Below are 14,978 nucleotides of genomic sequence, written 5' to 3'. Positions count from 1 at the left end.
TTCACTTTCTGCCATAAGGGTGGTGTCATCTGCATATCTGAGGTTACTGATATTTCTCCCAGCAATCTTGATTCCAGCTTGTGCTTCTTCCAGCCCAGCATTTCCCATGATGTACTCTGCATATAAGTTAAATAAGCAGGGTGACAGTATACAGCCTTGACGTACTCCTTTTCCTATTTGGAACCAGTCTGTTGTTCCATGTCCAGTTCTAACTGTTGCTTCCTGACCTGCATACAGGTTTTTCAAGAGACAGGTCAGATGGTCTGGTATTCCCATCTCTTTCAGAATTTTCCACAATTTATTGTGATCCACACAGTCAAAGGCTTTGGCATAGTCAATAAAGCAGAAATAGATGTTTTTCTGGAACTCTCTTGCTTTTTTGATGATCCAGTAGATGTTGGCAATTTCATCTCTGGTTCCTCTGCCTTTTCTAAAACCAGCTTGAACATCTGGAAGTTCACGGTTCACATATTGCTGAAGCCTGTTTTGGAGAATAAGGATGCCATTAGAATTTTAGTATTTCTTTCGTCTTTCTCTTCTCTCTCCTTAAACATAATATACTCATCTTAGTACCCATAGCCATGTAGCAATTCTATTAGATAAAACCAACTAATTAATTTTGCTGGCACAATGCAAGGAGCCCAAACATATTTTGTGTTCTTATATGTGTGTCTTTTACATATGTGTGTATAATTTTATATCTTAAATATTAGCCCTTTGCAGCCATTTGCTCGAGGAGGTGGTTTAATGAATTCAATTGGTACAGATGAAGCACACCAAAAGTCTAAAGCAGAAAAACAAAGCTGGTTTTAACCATATAGTTTCAGAATAGCTAGTCTAGAGAGATTCTTCTCAAGGGCCTTTTCACGGGTATGGACCTTTCAGGATCGAAGGGTTTCTCCTCCTCAGTGGACCAGTGGAGGGCAATGGGGATATTTCAGGGGTTTTTAATCATCTTGGGTGAAAAAAAAGAAACCTGTTTTTATTTCATTGTCTTTCATTGGAGGCAGTTTGTGGATAACTTAGACTAACTTCCAAATCCCTCTTTTTTGAAAAAAAATTATTTATTTTAATTGGAGGACAGTTTTTCCACAGTATTGCATTGACATCTGCCATACATCAACATGAATTGGCCATGGGTATCCTGTCCCTGCCCCCACCACAAACCTCTCTCCCACCCCTCTAGTTTGTCACAGAGCACTGGACCAAATCCCTCTTAGTGCACCCTATTTACTAAACTGAGAGAGGGAGAGATGGGCACCAGGATTCAAAGGTGTCTGTGATCGATCTTTCTGATATTAAATGTACTAGACGTTAGAGACACCAGTTAATTTTAAAGACTGACAGAGAGGGATAGCCATGCCTCACTTCTTCTCTTGCTTAGATAAATTAAGTAAGATAATGTGTTTAGTTATAAGGAGAGATCTACACTTCCTTGCTCTTTGAAATCACTCATTCACATACCACCACCACCACCAAACAGCTTTCCTTTTTTTTTTTTCTATTAGAGATGAAGATGACATCAATGATGTGACTTCCATGGCAGGGGTCAATCTCAGTGAAGAAAACGCCTGTATCTTAGCAACAAATTCTGAATTGGTTGGCACCCTCGTTCAGTCCTGTAAAGATGAACCATTTCTTTTCATTGGAGCTCTACAAAAGCGAATTTTAGACATTGGTAAGTATGATCATTGACCTGGTAAGACTGTCTGATCCAAGGAAAATGTTATCAAGAGTTAGATAACCTGAGTTTGTGTTTCTGGAAAGTCTGAAGCTTAACAAAAGCTCTGCAAGTAGTCAAGATTTCATGGGTGTTACAGTAATATTTTATTTTAAAAATTATTAAAGTAACTTAAATCATACAACCTGTGGTTTCTGGTATAGGTAGTGGTTAATATCATAAGTATATAGATATACTTAGGATATATTTTTTTTTTCTGTGCTGTTCTTCTTTGGTTGGTCTTTAGGCATGTAATTTATGTTACAAATTTGTGTTTATGAAACAAAAAAATAGCCAACGAGATTAAGTCCCTTTTTCCTCATCTCCACCCTGGAACTCAGACCCATCCTTATGGTAAAAGAGTGAAACTAGAATATCAGGGTTCTCTCTGGCCAGTAGTTGTTAGATGGCCTGAAGTATGTGAAAGGAAATGGTAGAGAACATACCTGTTTTATTCTGGAGCCAAACATTTTTGTTGTTAATAGCAAACTCACAGTGGTAACTGAAAAAAGAGACAAATTGAAGAGAGACTGTTGTGTGTGTGTCTTCTCGTTTCTTGTGTCCTGACCCAGGGGCTGGCCAGAGACTAACTCTCCTCCTTCACCCATGTCCACTTGAGAGGCCAGCACCAGTGACCTTTTAGTATGCTTGAGTAAGAACCTTTGCGTTCTGTGTTGAAGGCTTCACACAAAACTGTGGAAGTTTCAGATGTTTGATACATCCATGGTATATTTAAGGACTGTTACATATTCTAAGTCTACTTGAAAATTACCCAGTAAATATTTGAGCTCCTACTGTATGCTATACAAATTATCACTTTTTTCACCTCAGTATATATTATCCTTTTATTTTGAAAAAGTAGAACTTACATTAGTTCAAAAGGATTGGAATTCAGAAAAGCTAATTCTAAAATGTTTGTTTGCTGTTTGCTTGTGTTTTGTTTGCTCTCCTCTCCAGCCCTCCCTCCCCCTCTTTCTTCCCTCTCTCTCTTTCTTTCTCTTTCGTTTTCTTCATTGCGTCCTGTTTTGTACTGTACAGAAGGCGGTTCCTTAATTTGGGATTAAGCCTAAGCACATACCTTTCTGTGATGGCTTGGGAAATTTGCTGGTGTTTTAACTGCTTTTAGCCACAGAATTATTTAGAACTCTGGTGGAGCACAAGTCGATTCGTACTTAATTTTATCAATTCCCTGCCCCCGTATAAATTTTATTTCTAGCTTGATTTAGACCTTGACTGTATGATAGGAGAATTTTAGTATTGAAAGAACATTTTTGATCTTTTAGGACAGAGATTGACAGGTGTTTTTTTTTTTCTTGCAAAGGACCAGATAATAAATATTTGCTACTTTGTGGGCAAATATAGTCTGTGTCACAACTGCTCACCTCTACTGTTATATTACAGAAGAAGCTGTAGACAATATGTGAACTAATAGGAAAGACTGTATTCCCATCAAACTGTATCTATAAAGAGAGACCAGGTTTAGTTTGCTAACCTCTGCTTTCAAGGAGAATTCTGGGGATATATCTTTGTATTTTCAGTTCTTAGTGATAAAACACAAGCTTGTCATTTAATATGATGGAAAATTGCAAAACTTCTTCCCTCTAAATTACCTAAGCTTTTAAAACAAAAACCATAGAGTGAATGGAGTTATGTATTTCTAGGAATGTTCTTCATTTATAATAAAATTCCATGTTCACAGAACAGGTCAGAACCAAGATCATTTTTTAATAACAGGAGTTATAAATTAACCCAAAGAATTTGGGGAGGAAGATTTTCTTACTTGAATATGGTGGGGGAGTAAACATGCCAGTGTTCTTCCTTTTTTGCCAGTTACCTAAATTAAATTACACAGACTTTCTGTAAAATCACATAGTAAGCTTTCAAACACCAACTTGATCTCCTTAATCAGTTAATGATGACTTTACCAAAGAGAGTGTTTTATTTTAAAGTGAGACTTTAACTTTGTAATTGTGTCATGTTTTATCGTCAGTTTAGTGAGGATATTAGAAAATTTGATTGTTCACTAAGCCCTGAAATTGTTTGCAACTCCCAACGCTTGTTTATTTTTAGTATTTTAGAAATATGGATTTTTCTTTAACTTAAGCTTCTGTTTTATACTTATGAAATTATTTTCAAAGTTTTTTCCCAGACACTATATATTATTAAATGTTCGTTTTTCTTAAAGTATCAACTGGTATGTCATCCTCTACATACCCATGTTTATTCATAATTTTAATCACTGGATTGTTTTGAAATTGTATTATTGCTGCTATACAAGGCCCCACTATTTATTTATGCTGACGTTTCAGTAAAGTAGATTTGACTTTCCGGTTTTTTCCCCTTGCTTGAATTGTATATTGGTGATGAATTCAGTTTTGCTAAAAAGTAATGAACTACGTTTTGAAGGTTTGGTACAGATGAAGCTGAATCGTTTTATATCCTTTTTCTGTCTGGTTTAATATAGCCCACGTTTTGAACTAAAGTTCAGTGTTTCTTATGGCAGCATTTCTTATGATCAAACAGTATATTTAAGATTTGTTGGCTTTTTAAATTAAAGCTTTTTTTTTGCAATCTTTATTCACACTTTGAGTATATAAGAATGTATTTCAGATAGAGTGCAAGTTAAATATTATATTTTTAAAATTTGTGTAAATACATATGTTAAAAACAAACACAATAGCACTTAGAAAACTCATTTAGATGAGATTACATAATTGCATGTATCTTTAGGGTTTTCATCTCTGATGATACAGGTGGTTTCACTGAGCTGGAGAACTGCTATTTAAATACTGATGAGGTTGATTTATAAATGAGCTTCTGCTTTGCAGTATGTGGTCGAAATTGTTTTCTTGAAACTTTCTTCCTAGTTAGCAGAAGGAAGAATAGAAGTTTGGTTTATTTATAGAAAGAGATATAGTGAAAGAGAAGTTTTTTAAAATTGATGAGTAAAATGATGAGGCTTTGAACTCATTTCAACATGTAAACTAATTATCAAGTCAATTTATAGAATATGAGTGCAAAGTAAGCATGATTGGTATTGGACAGAAAAAGTATAGGTGTGTCGTGTAGACAAGCTATTAACAGAGATTCACAATCTGAATTCATGGAAACAAATGTTGTAAATTGCTACCAGTGTCAAACAGGGCAAAATGTAATTTTCTGTTTTTTTTAATTACTAAAATTAACAGAATACAGCACTAATTTCTGCAGTTACCATTTTCCTCCCTGAACACTAGACTTGATTTGTGTTCTTATTAACTTTGTCCTATAAATGACCTTGCAAGGAGAATGATTCTAGAGGCTAAGTGAAACAATGTCTATATTTTCTGAGGCTCCAGGCTAGGTTTTATTAATGTAATGTCTTAAGATCTTTGAAGTTGTGACTTTACCAGGAAAATCATAATCTCCAAACCTTTATTCATAATGGGTATGACTTCCAGGGGGAACAGAATACCTGCTGTGCTAATTATTTCAATTATCAGCCTCTACTAAAACACGTAATGGATTTTCCCTGCTTCCACAGGTAAAAAGCATGACATTACAGAACTTAATTCTGATGCTGTGAACTTGATCTCCCATGCAACACAGGAGCGATTACGAGGCCTTCTAGAAAAACTGACTACAATTGCTCAGCATCGAATGACAACTTACAAGGTAAAGGAAATCGTTAGAGAAGACCAAACTCTTCTCGCCCCTTTGTTCTGTTAAAGGTAGCTGTTTGATATAGATTCATATTCTAGGTACATTTTTCAAGGAAATGGTTGAGACATAATTCATACTGGTAGAAAATCAAAATCTCATTCCTAATGTGCCTTATTTAGATATGTTTACATGACAAATAAATAGAGTTTCAGTAGTATCCAAAGCTTCTATGTTAGTGTAGACTGAAATACGCATCTGTCATGCCTGAGGCTTCTCTTCCTAAAGCTCTTGACTGGAAAGGGGAGGATGTGTTAGAAGGAAATATTGGGTAGCTGTGTTCTCTTCAGTGATCCGTACTCTGCTGGCAACTCCCGTTTCCTTTCAGTGAGTTAAGCTATTGCATTGAGGACTTTTATTTAAAAAATTACATGCACGAATAGCCTTGTCTTATCCCTAGTGGTGTGAACCAAATCACTTGCCATCATCAAGATGAAAGCACTGGATTTATTTGTATTATGGTTTTGATGAAGAACAAATATATTGGTTGATGAGGGTTAAAAAAGAAAAAGATAACCTTTCCCCTCATAGCAGGAAATGTTCACAGCTAGATTTTATACATGTTACATGGGTAACCTTTTAATGTTTTGAGTTTGCAAGAATGGTCATTGTCATGATGTCCTAGACGTAGGTTAAAAGGAATCTAGAGAAGTATCAGCTATGCTTATGGAAAATTTCCTGGAGGAAATAATTCTATTTTCTCCCCTTTCTGCTTCATTTAGAATTTTGGGAGAACTGTTTATAGTTGTTGAGGTGCTCACTTGTGTGTTTGAGGTGCTCACTTGAGAATTTGCTAGACTGACTTAAATATCATCAGAAAAAACTGCAGAAAAAAAGACCCCTAATGTCAGTATTTATTTCTGTGTACTTCTGGAATTTGTCCATTTCTTTTGGGTTATTTAATTTATTGGCATACAGTTGTTCATAATATTCTCTGGTAATCCTTTTTATTTTTGTAAGGTCCATGACAATGATCCTACTTTCTTTTCTCACTTTGTTTCCTGAAGGTATAAGGTTGGTTACTTATTTACAATCTCTTCTTTTAATGAGGCATTTCTTTATTGCTATAAAATTCCCTCTAAACACTGCTTTTGCTGCATTCAATAAGTTTTGGTACATTGTGTTTTTGTTTTCATTTATCTCTTAGTTATTTTCTAATTTCCCTTGAGATTTCTTTTATCTATTGGCTATTTAAAAGTATGTTGTTTAATTTCCACATATTTGTGAAATTTCCAGTGTTTCTTCTGTTGATTTCTAGCTTCATCGTTGTCAGAGAATATTCTTAGCACAATTCAGTCATTTTAAATGTAGTGAGGCTCGTCTTGTGGCCTAACATATCATCTTTCTTAGAGGCTATTCCATGCGCACTTGAGAAGCATGTGTATTCTGCTGTTGTTGGGGAGGAGTGTTCAGTATGTCTGTTAGATCTAGTTGGTTTATAGTGTTAGTCCTCTGTTTTCATATTGATATTCTGTCTAGCTATTCAATCCAGTATTGAAAGTAAGGTATTAAAGACTTCAGCTACTGTTGTAAAACTGTCTCTTTCTGAATTCTCCCCTTTTCCTCACCCTGTTGTTTCAGAGATACACAAGTGTACTTTCATTTACAGTAGACAGTTTCTGTACAAAATGTAGTATGTACATTTAGTATGGGATAAAATTTTTCCAATGATTGATTGTAATGGAATGCTTTCCATTGCACTTTCCAGTGTAATGTTTACTATCCCAAATACCATCCAAAGCTTTATTATGTGTAACCTTCAGATGGAGTAGTTCTTGTAATGTACATCAGCAGCACATATTCCAAGGATTTAGTTGCCCCAGGCTAAATGGATAGCATCTACTCCACTTAGAAACTCAGTAAGACTTCCCTGGTGGCTCAGACAGTAAAGCGTCTGTCTACAATGCGGGTGACCTGGATTTGATCCCTGGGTTGGGAAGATCCCCTGGAGAAGGAAATGGCAATCCACTCAAGTACTATTGCCTGGAAAATCCCATGGACAGGGGAGCCTGGTAGGCTACAGTCCCTGGGGTCCCAAAGACTCGGACTCGACTGAGCGACTTCACTTTCACTTTCAATACCTCCTTAACTTCCTGCCTTGACATTGTCTGTCCTGATTTATTTTTCCCCCCTCTGCCTTTCCCCACTCTTACTCTTTAATATAGCTAATGCCACTGTGTGAGTTCATGCATATAAAAAGGCAGCTACATGATCATACTTCTTTAAATAGAAATGATAATCATTTAATTATTTTTGATTCTAATTCAAAATTATACTTATTTTGTAGACTCTGATTATGATAATCTTTGTGTCACAGATTGAGCCTTGTCTGTATATTTCAGTTCATCCTGATAGGATTTGTTTTTATCTGTACAGTGGGAAAATTTACTCCATGAATTTCATAACAATGAGCTACTTTTATTAAAAGCAAAATCCCACCATCTCTTTCGATTTGAAATCCATCTACTTTTGATAATCTTTCACCTGGTTAGATATAATTCTCTAATTAATCATAGTCCATAAATTGAGATTTAAATAAAGAAGTGGAAAGTAAACACATGTGATGCAAAGCTTCTGATCTTGCTGCCAGGTTTTTTCCCACTGAAGATATATTAGAGTCTTCTAGTGCCAGTGGCCGTGGAAAAGCTTCAGTGTTTTCCAGTTGAAAGGGACTGTAGTGCTTTCTTTAGATGGGATTCACTTGATGATGTTGTCATTTGGTCTGAGTCCTTGTATTTTCATTACTAAACCACCCTCCTCTGTGGTCCAAGAAGACTTCAATTAGACCAGCTGGATAGACAGAAGGGATCATGATAAGACTGGGGTTACTGTTATTTAAATACAGTTAGAGACTCAGTAGAAATAGGGAAGACACTCATTTGTTTAGGATCTGGAAGAGTAAAGGAAGGATGCATTAAGCAAGAGGTGGTTGCACTGAGCTGGAAGAGAGAAAGAGAAGGAATCTTAGCATGGAAATGAGATTGGGTTCAAATTTAGAAACTCTGTTCCCCTTTTTAATTTAGCATTTGTTGTCCTTTTAAATTAAATCCTCTCAGTAAACTATCTCCAGAGTGTATGAACACAAAAATGGTAAAAATGAAGTATTTAAGAAGCCACTGGTTATTTTGTTTATGCCTGTATGGTTGGCCCATAATGTATTCCATATTCTATCTTGTATTATTTAACTTTAAAAAACATTTGAGAATTCTTTTTTGTATTAAACACAAAGTAAAATAAGTAGCACTAATACATCCTTGTTCGTTATACTATGTAATACTCCTTTGATCTGGTTAAATACCAACAATAAAAATTTAATTTAAAAAGAATCTTGGGCATATGAAATCTCTCAGTCCCAGTTAATTAAATCAGCCATGAGCATGGGATAAAACAAAGATGGGAATGGTACTGTAACTAGATTTCCAAGCCAGGCACTGACTGTTGGACTAAATGTTTAAAAACATTCAGTTTTCCTGTTATAGTCTCCCTCCTATAGTTTAGATGTCTGAATTACTGAAATGAGTAGATGGCAGGAAGTCACCCCCCACCCCCACAAGCATATATATATTAATATTAAGAGAGATGGGTGGTCATATCAGATGAAGAAAATAATAAAGTATTTAGGTTGTAAAGCACTGTTTTAGAGTTTAGCATATTAGAATAAATGAGACTGTAAATTTTATCCTTTTATGGAACATTGAAGATGAATAATTATACTTCTTGTTATGACTCTGATTTATGCAAGTTTCTGCCCAAGTCCATAGCTTAAGGAAATCCTCACAACAGGGTTTAGGATTTTAAGTTTGCCATTTGATCTTACGTTGTCTTTTGATAGAAGTTGCATTTGCTTGTAAAAGTTAGACCAATTCAGCAATAGAAGCAAAGGTGATAACTTTCATCTTTGGTATATTTTTCAGAGAGGTGATTATTTATTTTTTTATCTTTTATGGGCCTAAGATTTAATTAATCATTAAGGTCTGATGAGATTGATAGTAGTTTAACTAAAAAGATTTAGATGATAGGTAAACAGTACACTGTTTTGCTTTCTATTCCTATTATCAGGATCTGCTGGGCTTAATTCCTTTTTCCTCCCCTCTGGAAGAAGCTTACTAGGAAATCTCTTTGAAATTTTTGCTTAATCGCCTCTCGGATTTTAAGAATGAGGGCTTCCCTAGTGGTTCTGACAGTAAAGAATTTGCCTGCAATTCAGGAGACCCAGATTCCATCCCTGGGTCAGGAAGATCCACTGCCGGAGGGAATGGCAACCCACCCCAGTATTCTTGCCTGAAGAATTCCATAGACAGAGGAGCCTGGTGGGCTACAGTCCATGGGATTGCAAAGAGTTGGACATGACTGAGAGACTTTCAAACTTCTTTTTAAATTGCCTCTCAGATTTTAAGAATGATTAACATACTTGCTTTGTTGTTTGTTTAGCAGAAATAAAATATTACCTCCTGAAAATTTACCTCCCTATGTATCTTGGTGTAACTGTCTTTAGTTGATTTATAACAAGACCTAATGTAGAATGTGTTGCCTTAGATCATCAGAAGACTTTTTTTTCCCCCAGGCAAGTGAAAATTACATCCTGTCTAATGACACCAGATCACAGCTCAAATTTCTTGAAAAGCTAGATCAACTGGAGAAGCAGAGAAAGGATTTAGAAGAAAGAGAAATGTTACTTAAAGCAGCCAAGGTAAGATCCTGTGTGATTTATGAGTGAACATGGCCTGTCAAGGAGGTCAGAATCAGCTTTATCATTGGTTGACTGTCTTGGTTTTGTTAGGCCATTAGGTGTCTCTGAAGGATTTCTTAAAATGGAATAGTTTTTAAAAGTTTATTTATTTTGAAATCATCCCATACTTACAGAAAAGCTGCCAGAACAACATATCTCCTTTTCAGTTGAGGTTCCCATTTTTAAGATTTTAGTGTACTTGCTCCATCTCCACTGTTTCTGGAAACAGGTACACACTCCCATCATCATTATTCTTTTCTTCTGTTCTTTTTCTCTTTCAGTTCAGAGATTTCTTGTACTGTTTTCTCTAGTCTTTCTCTGAACCTTTGAAAGCAAGCTTTAGACATGACATCTCATCATCATTTCTGAACATTCTAGCATGTGTTTGGAAAATCAGGGACATTCTCCTGTGTAACCTTCCAAGTCAGGATGTGACTCATATGACACAACCCTCTAAATCCTTAGACCCCAGCCAGGTTTCACCGGCTGCCTCAGATCTTTTTCCTTCAAGGCCCGTTTTCACGTTCAGGTGTATGTGTCTGTTCAGTTGTCATCTCTTTTCAGACTCCTTTCAGATCTCCTCACTCTTTCCCTTTCATATCTTTGACAGGTTTCGAGAGTACAGGACTTAATTCTTCTGCAGGTGACTCTGGACCACAGTTCATCTTGTGTTTGTTTCCTCACGTTTCATTTAGGGCATGCATTCTTGGTGGTTATACATACATAGAAATGATGCTGCATTCTTCTCAGCTGATTCTTTCAAAAGGCAAACTTAATCAGCTCTCTCTATTTTAAACTTGCCCTTTTCCCATTTGTAATCAATTAGTTTTTTGTAGAAAGGTATTGTAGGATTATACCAATAATCCCATACCTTATCAAACTCTACTTAGCAACTTTAGCATCTATAGATGATATCTGTGAATCAGCTACATCTACGATGGCTGCCAAATGGTGATTCTTTATTCTTGTCACCTCTTCCACATTTGTTAGTACTGTCTTCCGTGGAAGAGCCTTTCTTTCTCTGATTCATTCACTCATTTTTATCAGTATGGCCTCTCAGATTTCTGTTTGATTCAACAGGTTGTAACCTATTACTGTCATGATCTATTCTGATGCTCAGATCTCTTGAGTGGGAGACCCTTCCAGCTGGCACCTCTGTCCTTTTGTCTTATTAAGATCATTCACTGAACATGCCCTTGCTTTCAGGCACAAGATACTCCAGGCCCAGCTTTCATTCATCCTCCCCAGCCATAGAATCAGTCATTTCTCCCAGGAACCCTATATTTTTTTAGTTGAGGATGATACCCAGAAACAAGATTAGAGCCTCCTATGTGCTCCTTGCTCAGAGGGTATTATTACATTAGATCCTGTCAAATAGACAGAGGTAGGAAGTCTAAGTATGGTATGTATATATGTACACATATGTGTATAAACACACATAGATGAATAAATATTTTTCTGTGTGTGTATAAAACCATAAATTTATATTCTAAAACTATAATTTTTATATGAATACCTTTGACTTTATTTCATATCTTAGGATTCTTCCTAGCCTTGACCTTTCCATGTTTATAAGTATTTACTCTGTAGTCAGAAACTTGGCTCTCATTATCCTTGATCTATTTACTTATATTCGCTATTTACTTATTTGATCAATGTAATTAATCTTCCAAGCAGCCATGTTGACTGACTCTGTCTGCCACCACTGTTATCCCTGCCCTCATTTCATGGCCCATGTAATTGGCCGCCATGCCTGCTGGCCCTTGCCTTGGCGAGCCTCCTCAGCCCTTCGTCTCCCTTCTTTCTTGGCCTCTGGTCTACACCTTCATGTGTCAGGGTGCACCAAAGCCATGTGACTGAGCAGCTCCTCACTGCCCACAGTCTCAGTCCCCATTTTGACCCCTCTTACACTGGGAAAGGCAGCTAGGACAGGCAGATGCTCTTTCCTGAGCCCGTGAGTATTATAAGCAAGCATGCAGCCGCTGTAACGAGGTGGTTTATTGGGATTTTATTTCCAATTACTATGCTGTAAACAAGGTTATAAACTATTAAATACTTGTTTAGTTCTTATTGGATGTAGTATATTATACTTGCTCTCACTTTCCCTTCTTTTCACCTTGCAGTCTTGCAGATTTTCTTACTCAGTAAATGACATTGTTACTCATCCAGATGTTCAAGCCACAAAATCTAGGACATCATCGTTAACTCCTTTCCTCTCTCCTTGTCCTGCATCCAGTCATTTCCTGTTCAATTCCCGAAGTATCCGCCACCCTCTCTTCATCACTGTTGTCACCACTCTAGTCTAAGGCATCTTGCCCTTGAACATTTATAATATCTTCTAACTAACACCCTTTTCTTTCTACAATCCATTTTTCATACTGTTGTCAGGATAGTGTTTTCATAACAAATCATGTGTGTGTCTCTGTTGCATAAAATTCCTTCAGTGGCTTCCTCTTGCACTTAAAATCCAAACTTCTTACCAAATTTTAAAAGGCACCCACCTCCCTGTCTGACCTTGCTTCATGCTTTTCCCTTCTTCGCTCATTCAGCCCCAGTCACAGTGACCTTTCATTGCGCTCCAAGTTTGTATCCTAGACTACTGATGAGGCATCCAAAACTGAACGCTGAGTTCCCTTCCCCAGATCTAGTGCGGTCTTGACCTTCTCGGAAAATTGGAACAATCATCCTTCCAGTTACTTAGACCACAGTCCTAGGCGTCATCCCTGACTCCTCTCTTTACTTCACACCCTGTGTCCAGTCCTTCTGTAAATCTGGTTGGCTCTGCCCCTAACATATGTTTCAATCTAATTATTTATTGTCACCTTCTCTGCTCTGATGCCGGCTCAGGTCATCCTCATCTCTGTCCCAGTCTTGTATTCACAACAGTTGTCTTAGAACAGTCTCCTAATTGCTCTGTGTTCCTGTGCCTCCAGTCTTGGGTCCCTTCAGTGCACCCTGTACACGGCCTCCAGGGGCCTTTCAGAAGTGTCTTGTCGGAGGCATCTCACACCTGTGCTTCAAATCCTCCAGTGGCTTTTTCTTAAAACAAGAATCAAACCCCAACTCCTTACTGTGGCCTGTAAGGCGACACCTGGTATCCAGCCACAGCAGCCTCCTTTTTTCCTCAAGTGTGCCAAGCAGATTCCCATTTTTTGGCTTCTGCAGTGACTTCTGCCTTCTGCTTGGGATGTTCTTCCCTCAGATATTTGTGTGGCTGCCTCCTGCTTGTCATTCAGATCTCTACTCAGTTTTTGCTCCTTAGCGATGGATTCTGTCCCATTCTAGCTATAGAAGTACTCCCCTCCTATCACATGATCCTGTTTTCTTTATAGTACTTACCATTCTCAGTCATTTTTTTCTTTTTCCCCATCATAAATGTATTATATTTCACAGCTGTGTTTAATTTCTGTAAATTTTATTATTTTTATCTTCTTAGGCAGGGACTTTGTCTTGTCATCTCATTTCTGTATCTCCAAGGCCTAGAACAGTGACAAGTCAAGTAGGATATATACTATGGGTAGTCAGCAAATGTTGGTTGACTGACAAAGACTTGATAACAAAATGTGCCCATTTTATACTGAGGCAAAGCATTATATGCACAAACATGTACATGCACACATATACACACATGTTTTTGTGTGAATACATACATACACATACTCATTCTCTCCTAACATAGATATAATAATAAAAGAGTTTTCTTAGTTTCAGTTGGAGTGAAGTTGTTCTATTAGATTGGACACAAAATGAAGGAAAAAATTACTTTGAACAGAATCTTATGTAAGTATTAAGGTGTTTAAAATTGGAAGGCACTCAAATCTAAACAGTTTCTAGTGCTTTCCTTTAACAAAATTCTATTAAATTCGGAAAATACCTTTAGCTTTTATTTTGTTAGCCTATCTTTAGTTAGCTAATGTTTCATTTTATAGAATAAATATTCAGATTTATAAGGAATTAGGTAATTTTGTTAGAATGAGAAAAAGGATATACCTGTCCACAGCATCTTTTTCAGCAGACAAATGTCCATGGTGTCAAAAATAAAATTCCTTCCTTACCTCTTGATGCATCATAGCATTACATGTAGAAGGTAGCTCTCTTCTTATAGCAGTCTTCTAGGATTATTCATTTTTGGAATGTTGAACTGAATTAGCATGGAAAGAAACATTCAATAAACAGTTTTTGAACTTTTACTTGGGCACAGCATTCAACTAAGTGCTATAGAGAATCCAAAGAAGATGACATACTCTAGTGAAAACACTGGGATGTATTTCTTCCTTAATTCTTAAAAATTACACATTTGAAGAGAGAGAAATTCAGTTCAAAGTTCATCAGTTTCTTGGTTTTAATAGTCTTTGAAATACCATGTGTTTTACCAAAATGACTTCACCTGAGGATCAGCCAGTGTTGATTGTTTTCATTCATTTAAGCCAACAGTTATCCTCCTTTGCTTTCCTTCCTCTGTACCATACATTTTTCAGTTTTTAGTGTTCCAATAAGAACAACGTCATGCCTCAACTGGACCTGACCGACATTGTTAGCATCATTTTCTGTATAAACTTCCTCCAGGCTAGAACTGCAGCAGCCAGCCCAGATGATGAGGTGGGAGGAGGTAGGGGGAGCACGGGACTGGATTGAGGCATTTTCCCCCAGAGCTAAGGTTTTCAATCACAAGAGAAAATTGTCATTTATTAAATATTTAACGGCAACTATGGTGTTTAGCTGCTAGTAATTTCTATTAAAATTTTCTTTTCCTTTGATAGAGTCGTTCCAATAAAGAAGATCCAGAACAGCTGAGATTAAAGCAGAAAGCCAAAGAGGTAGGACTTTCAA

General features: G+C 36.8%; 1 protein-coding gene across 2 annotated transcripts in view; it reads left to right on the top strand.

The window, feature by feature from the left end:
- The window catches only part of TAF4B (TATA-box binding protein associated factor 4b), an 89,498-nt gene that overhangs the window by 41,871 nt on the left and 32,649 nt on the right, over positions 1 to 14,978 (top strand). For both annotated transcript variants that reach the window (XM_043889393.1, XM_043889394.1), the window contains 4 exons: positions 1,509 to 1,678; positions 5,244 to 5,374; positions 9,984 to 10,109; positions 14,909 to 14,965. In XM_043889393.1, coding sequence (XP_043745328.1) covers positions 1,509 to 1,678; positions 5,244 to 5,374; positions 9,984 to 10,109; positions 14,909 to 14,965 — 484 coding nt within the window. The remainder of the gene's footprint in view (positions 1 to 1,508; positions 1,679 to 5,243; positions 5,375 to 9,983; positions 10,110 to 14,908; positions 14,966 to 14,978) is intronic.

The sequence above is a fragment of the Cervus elaphus genome, chromosome 27, assembly GCF_910594005.1.
Source record: "Cervus elaphus chromosome 27, mCerEla1.1, whole genome shotgun sequence".
In the NCBI taxonomy this organism is placed as follows: Eukaryota; Metazoa; Chordata; class Mammalia; order Artiodactyla; family Cervidae; genus Cervus; species Cervus elaphus.
Note: the sequence above shows the minus strand (reverse complement) of the source record. Positions and strands in the feature narration are given on the sequence as shown.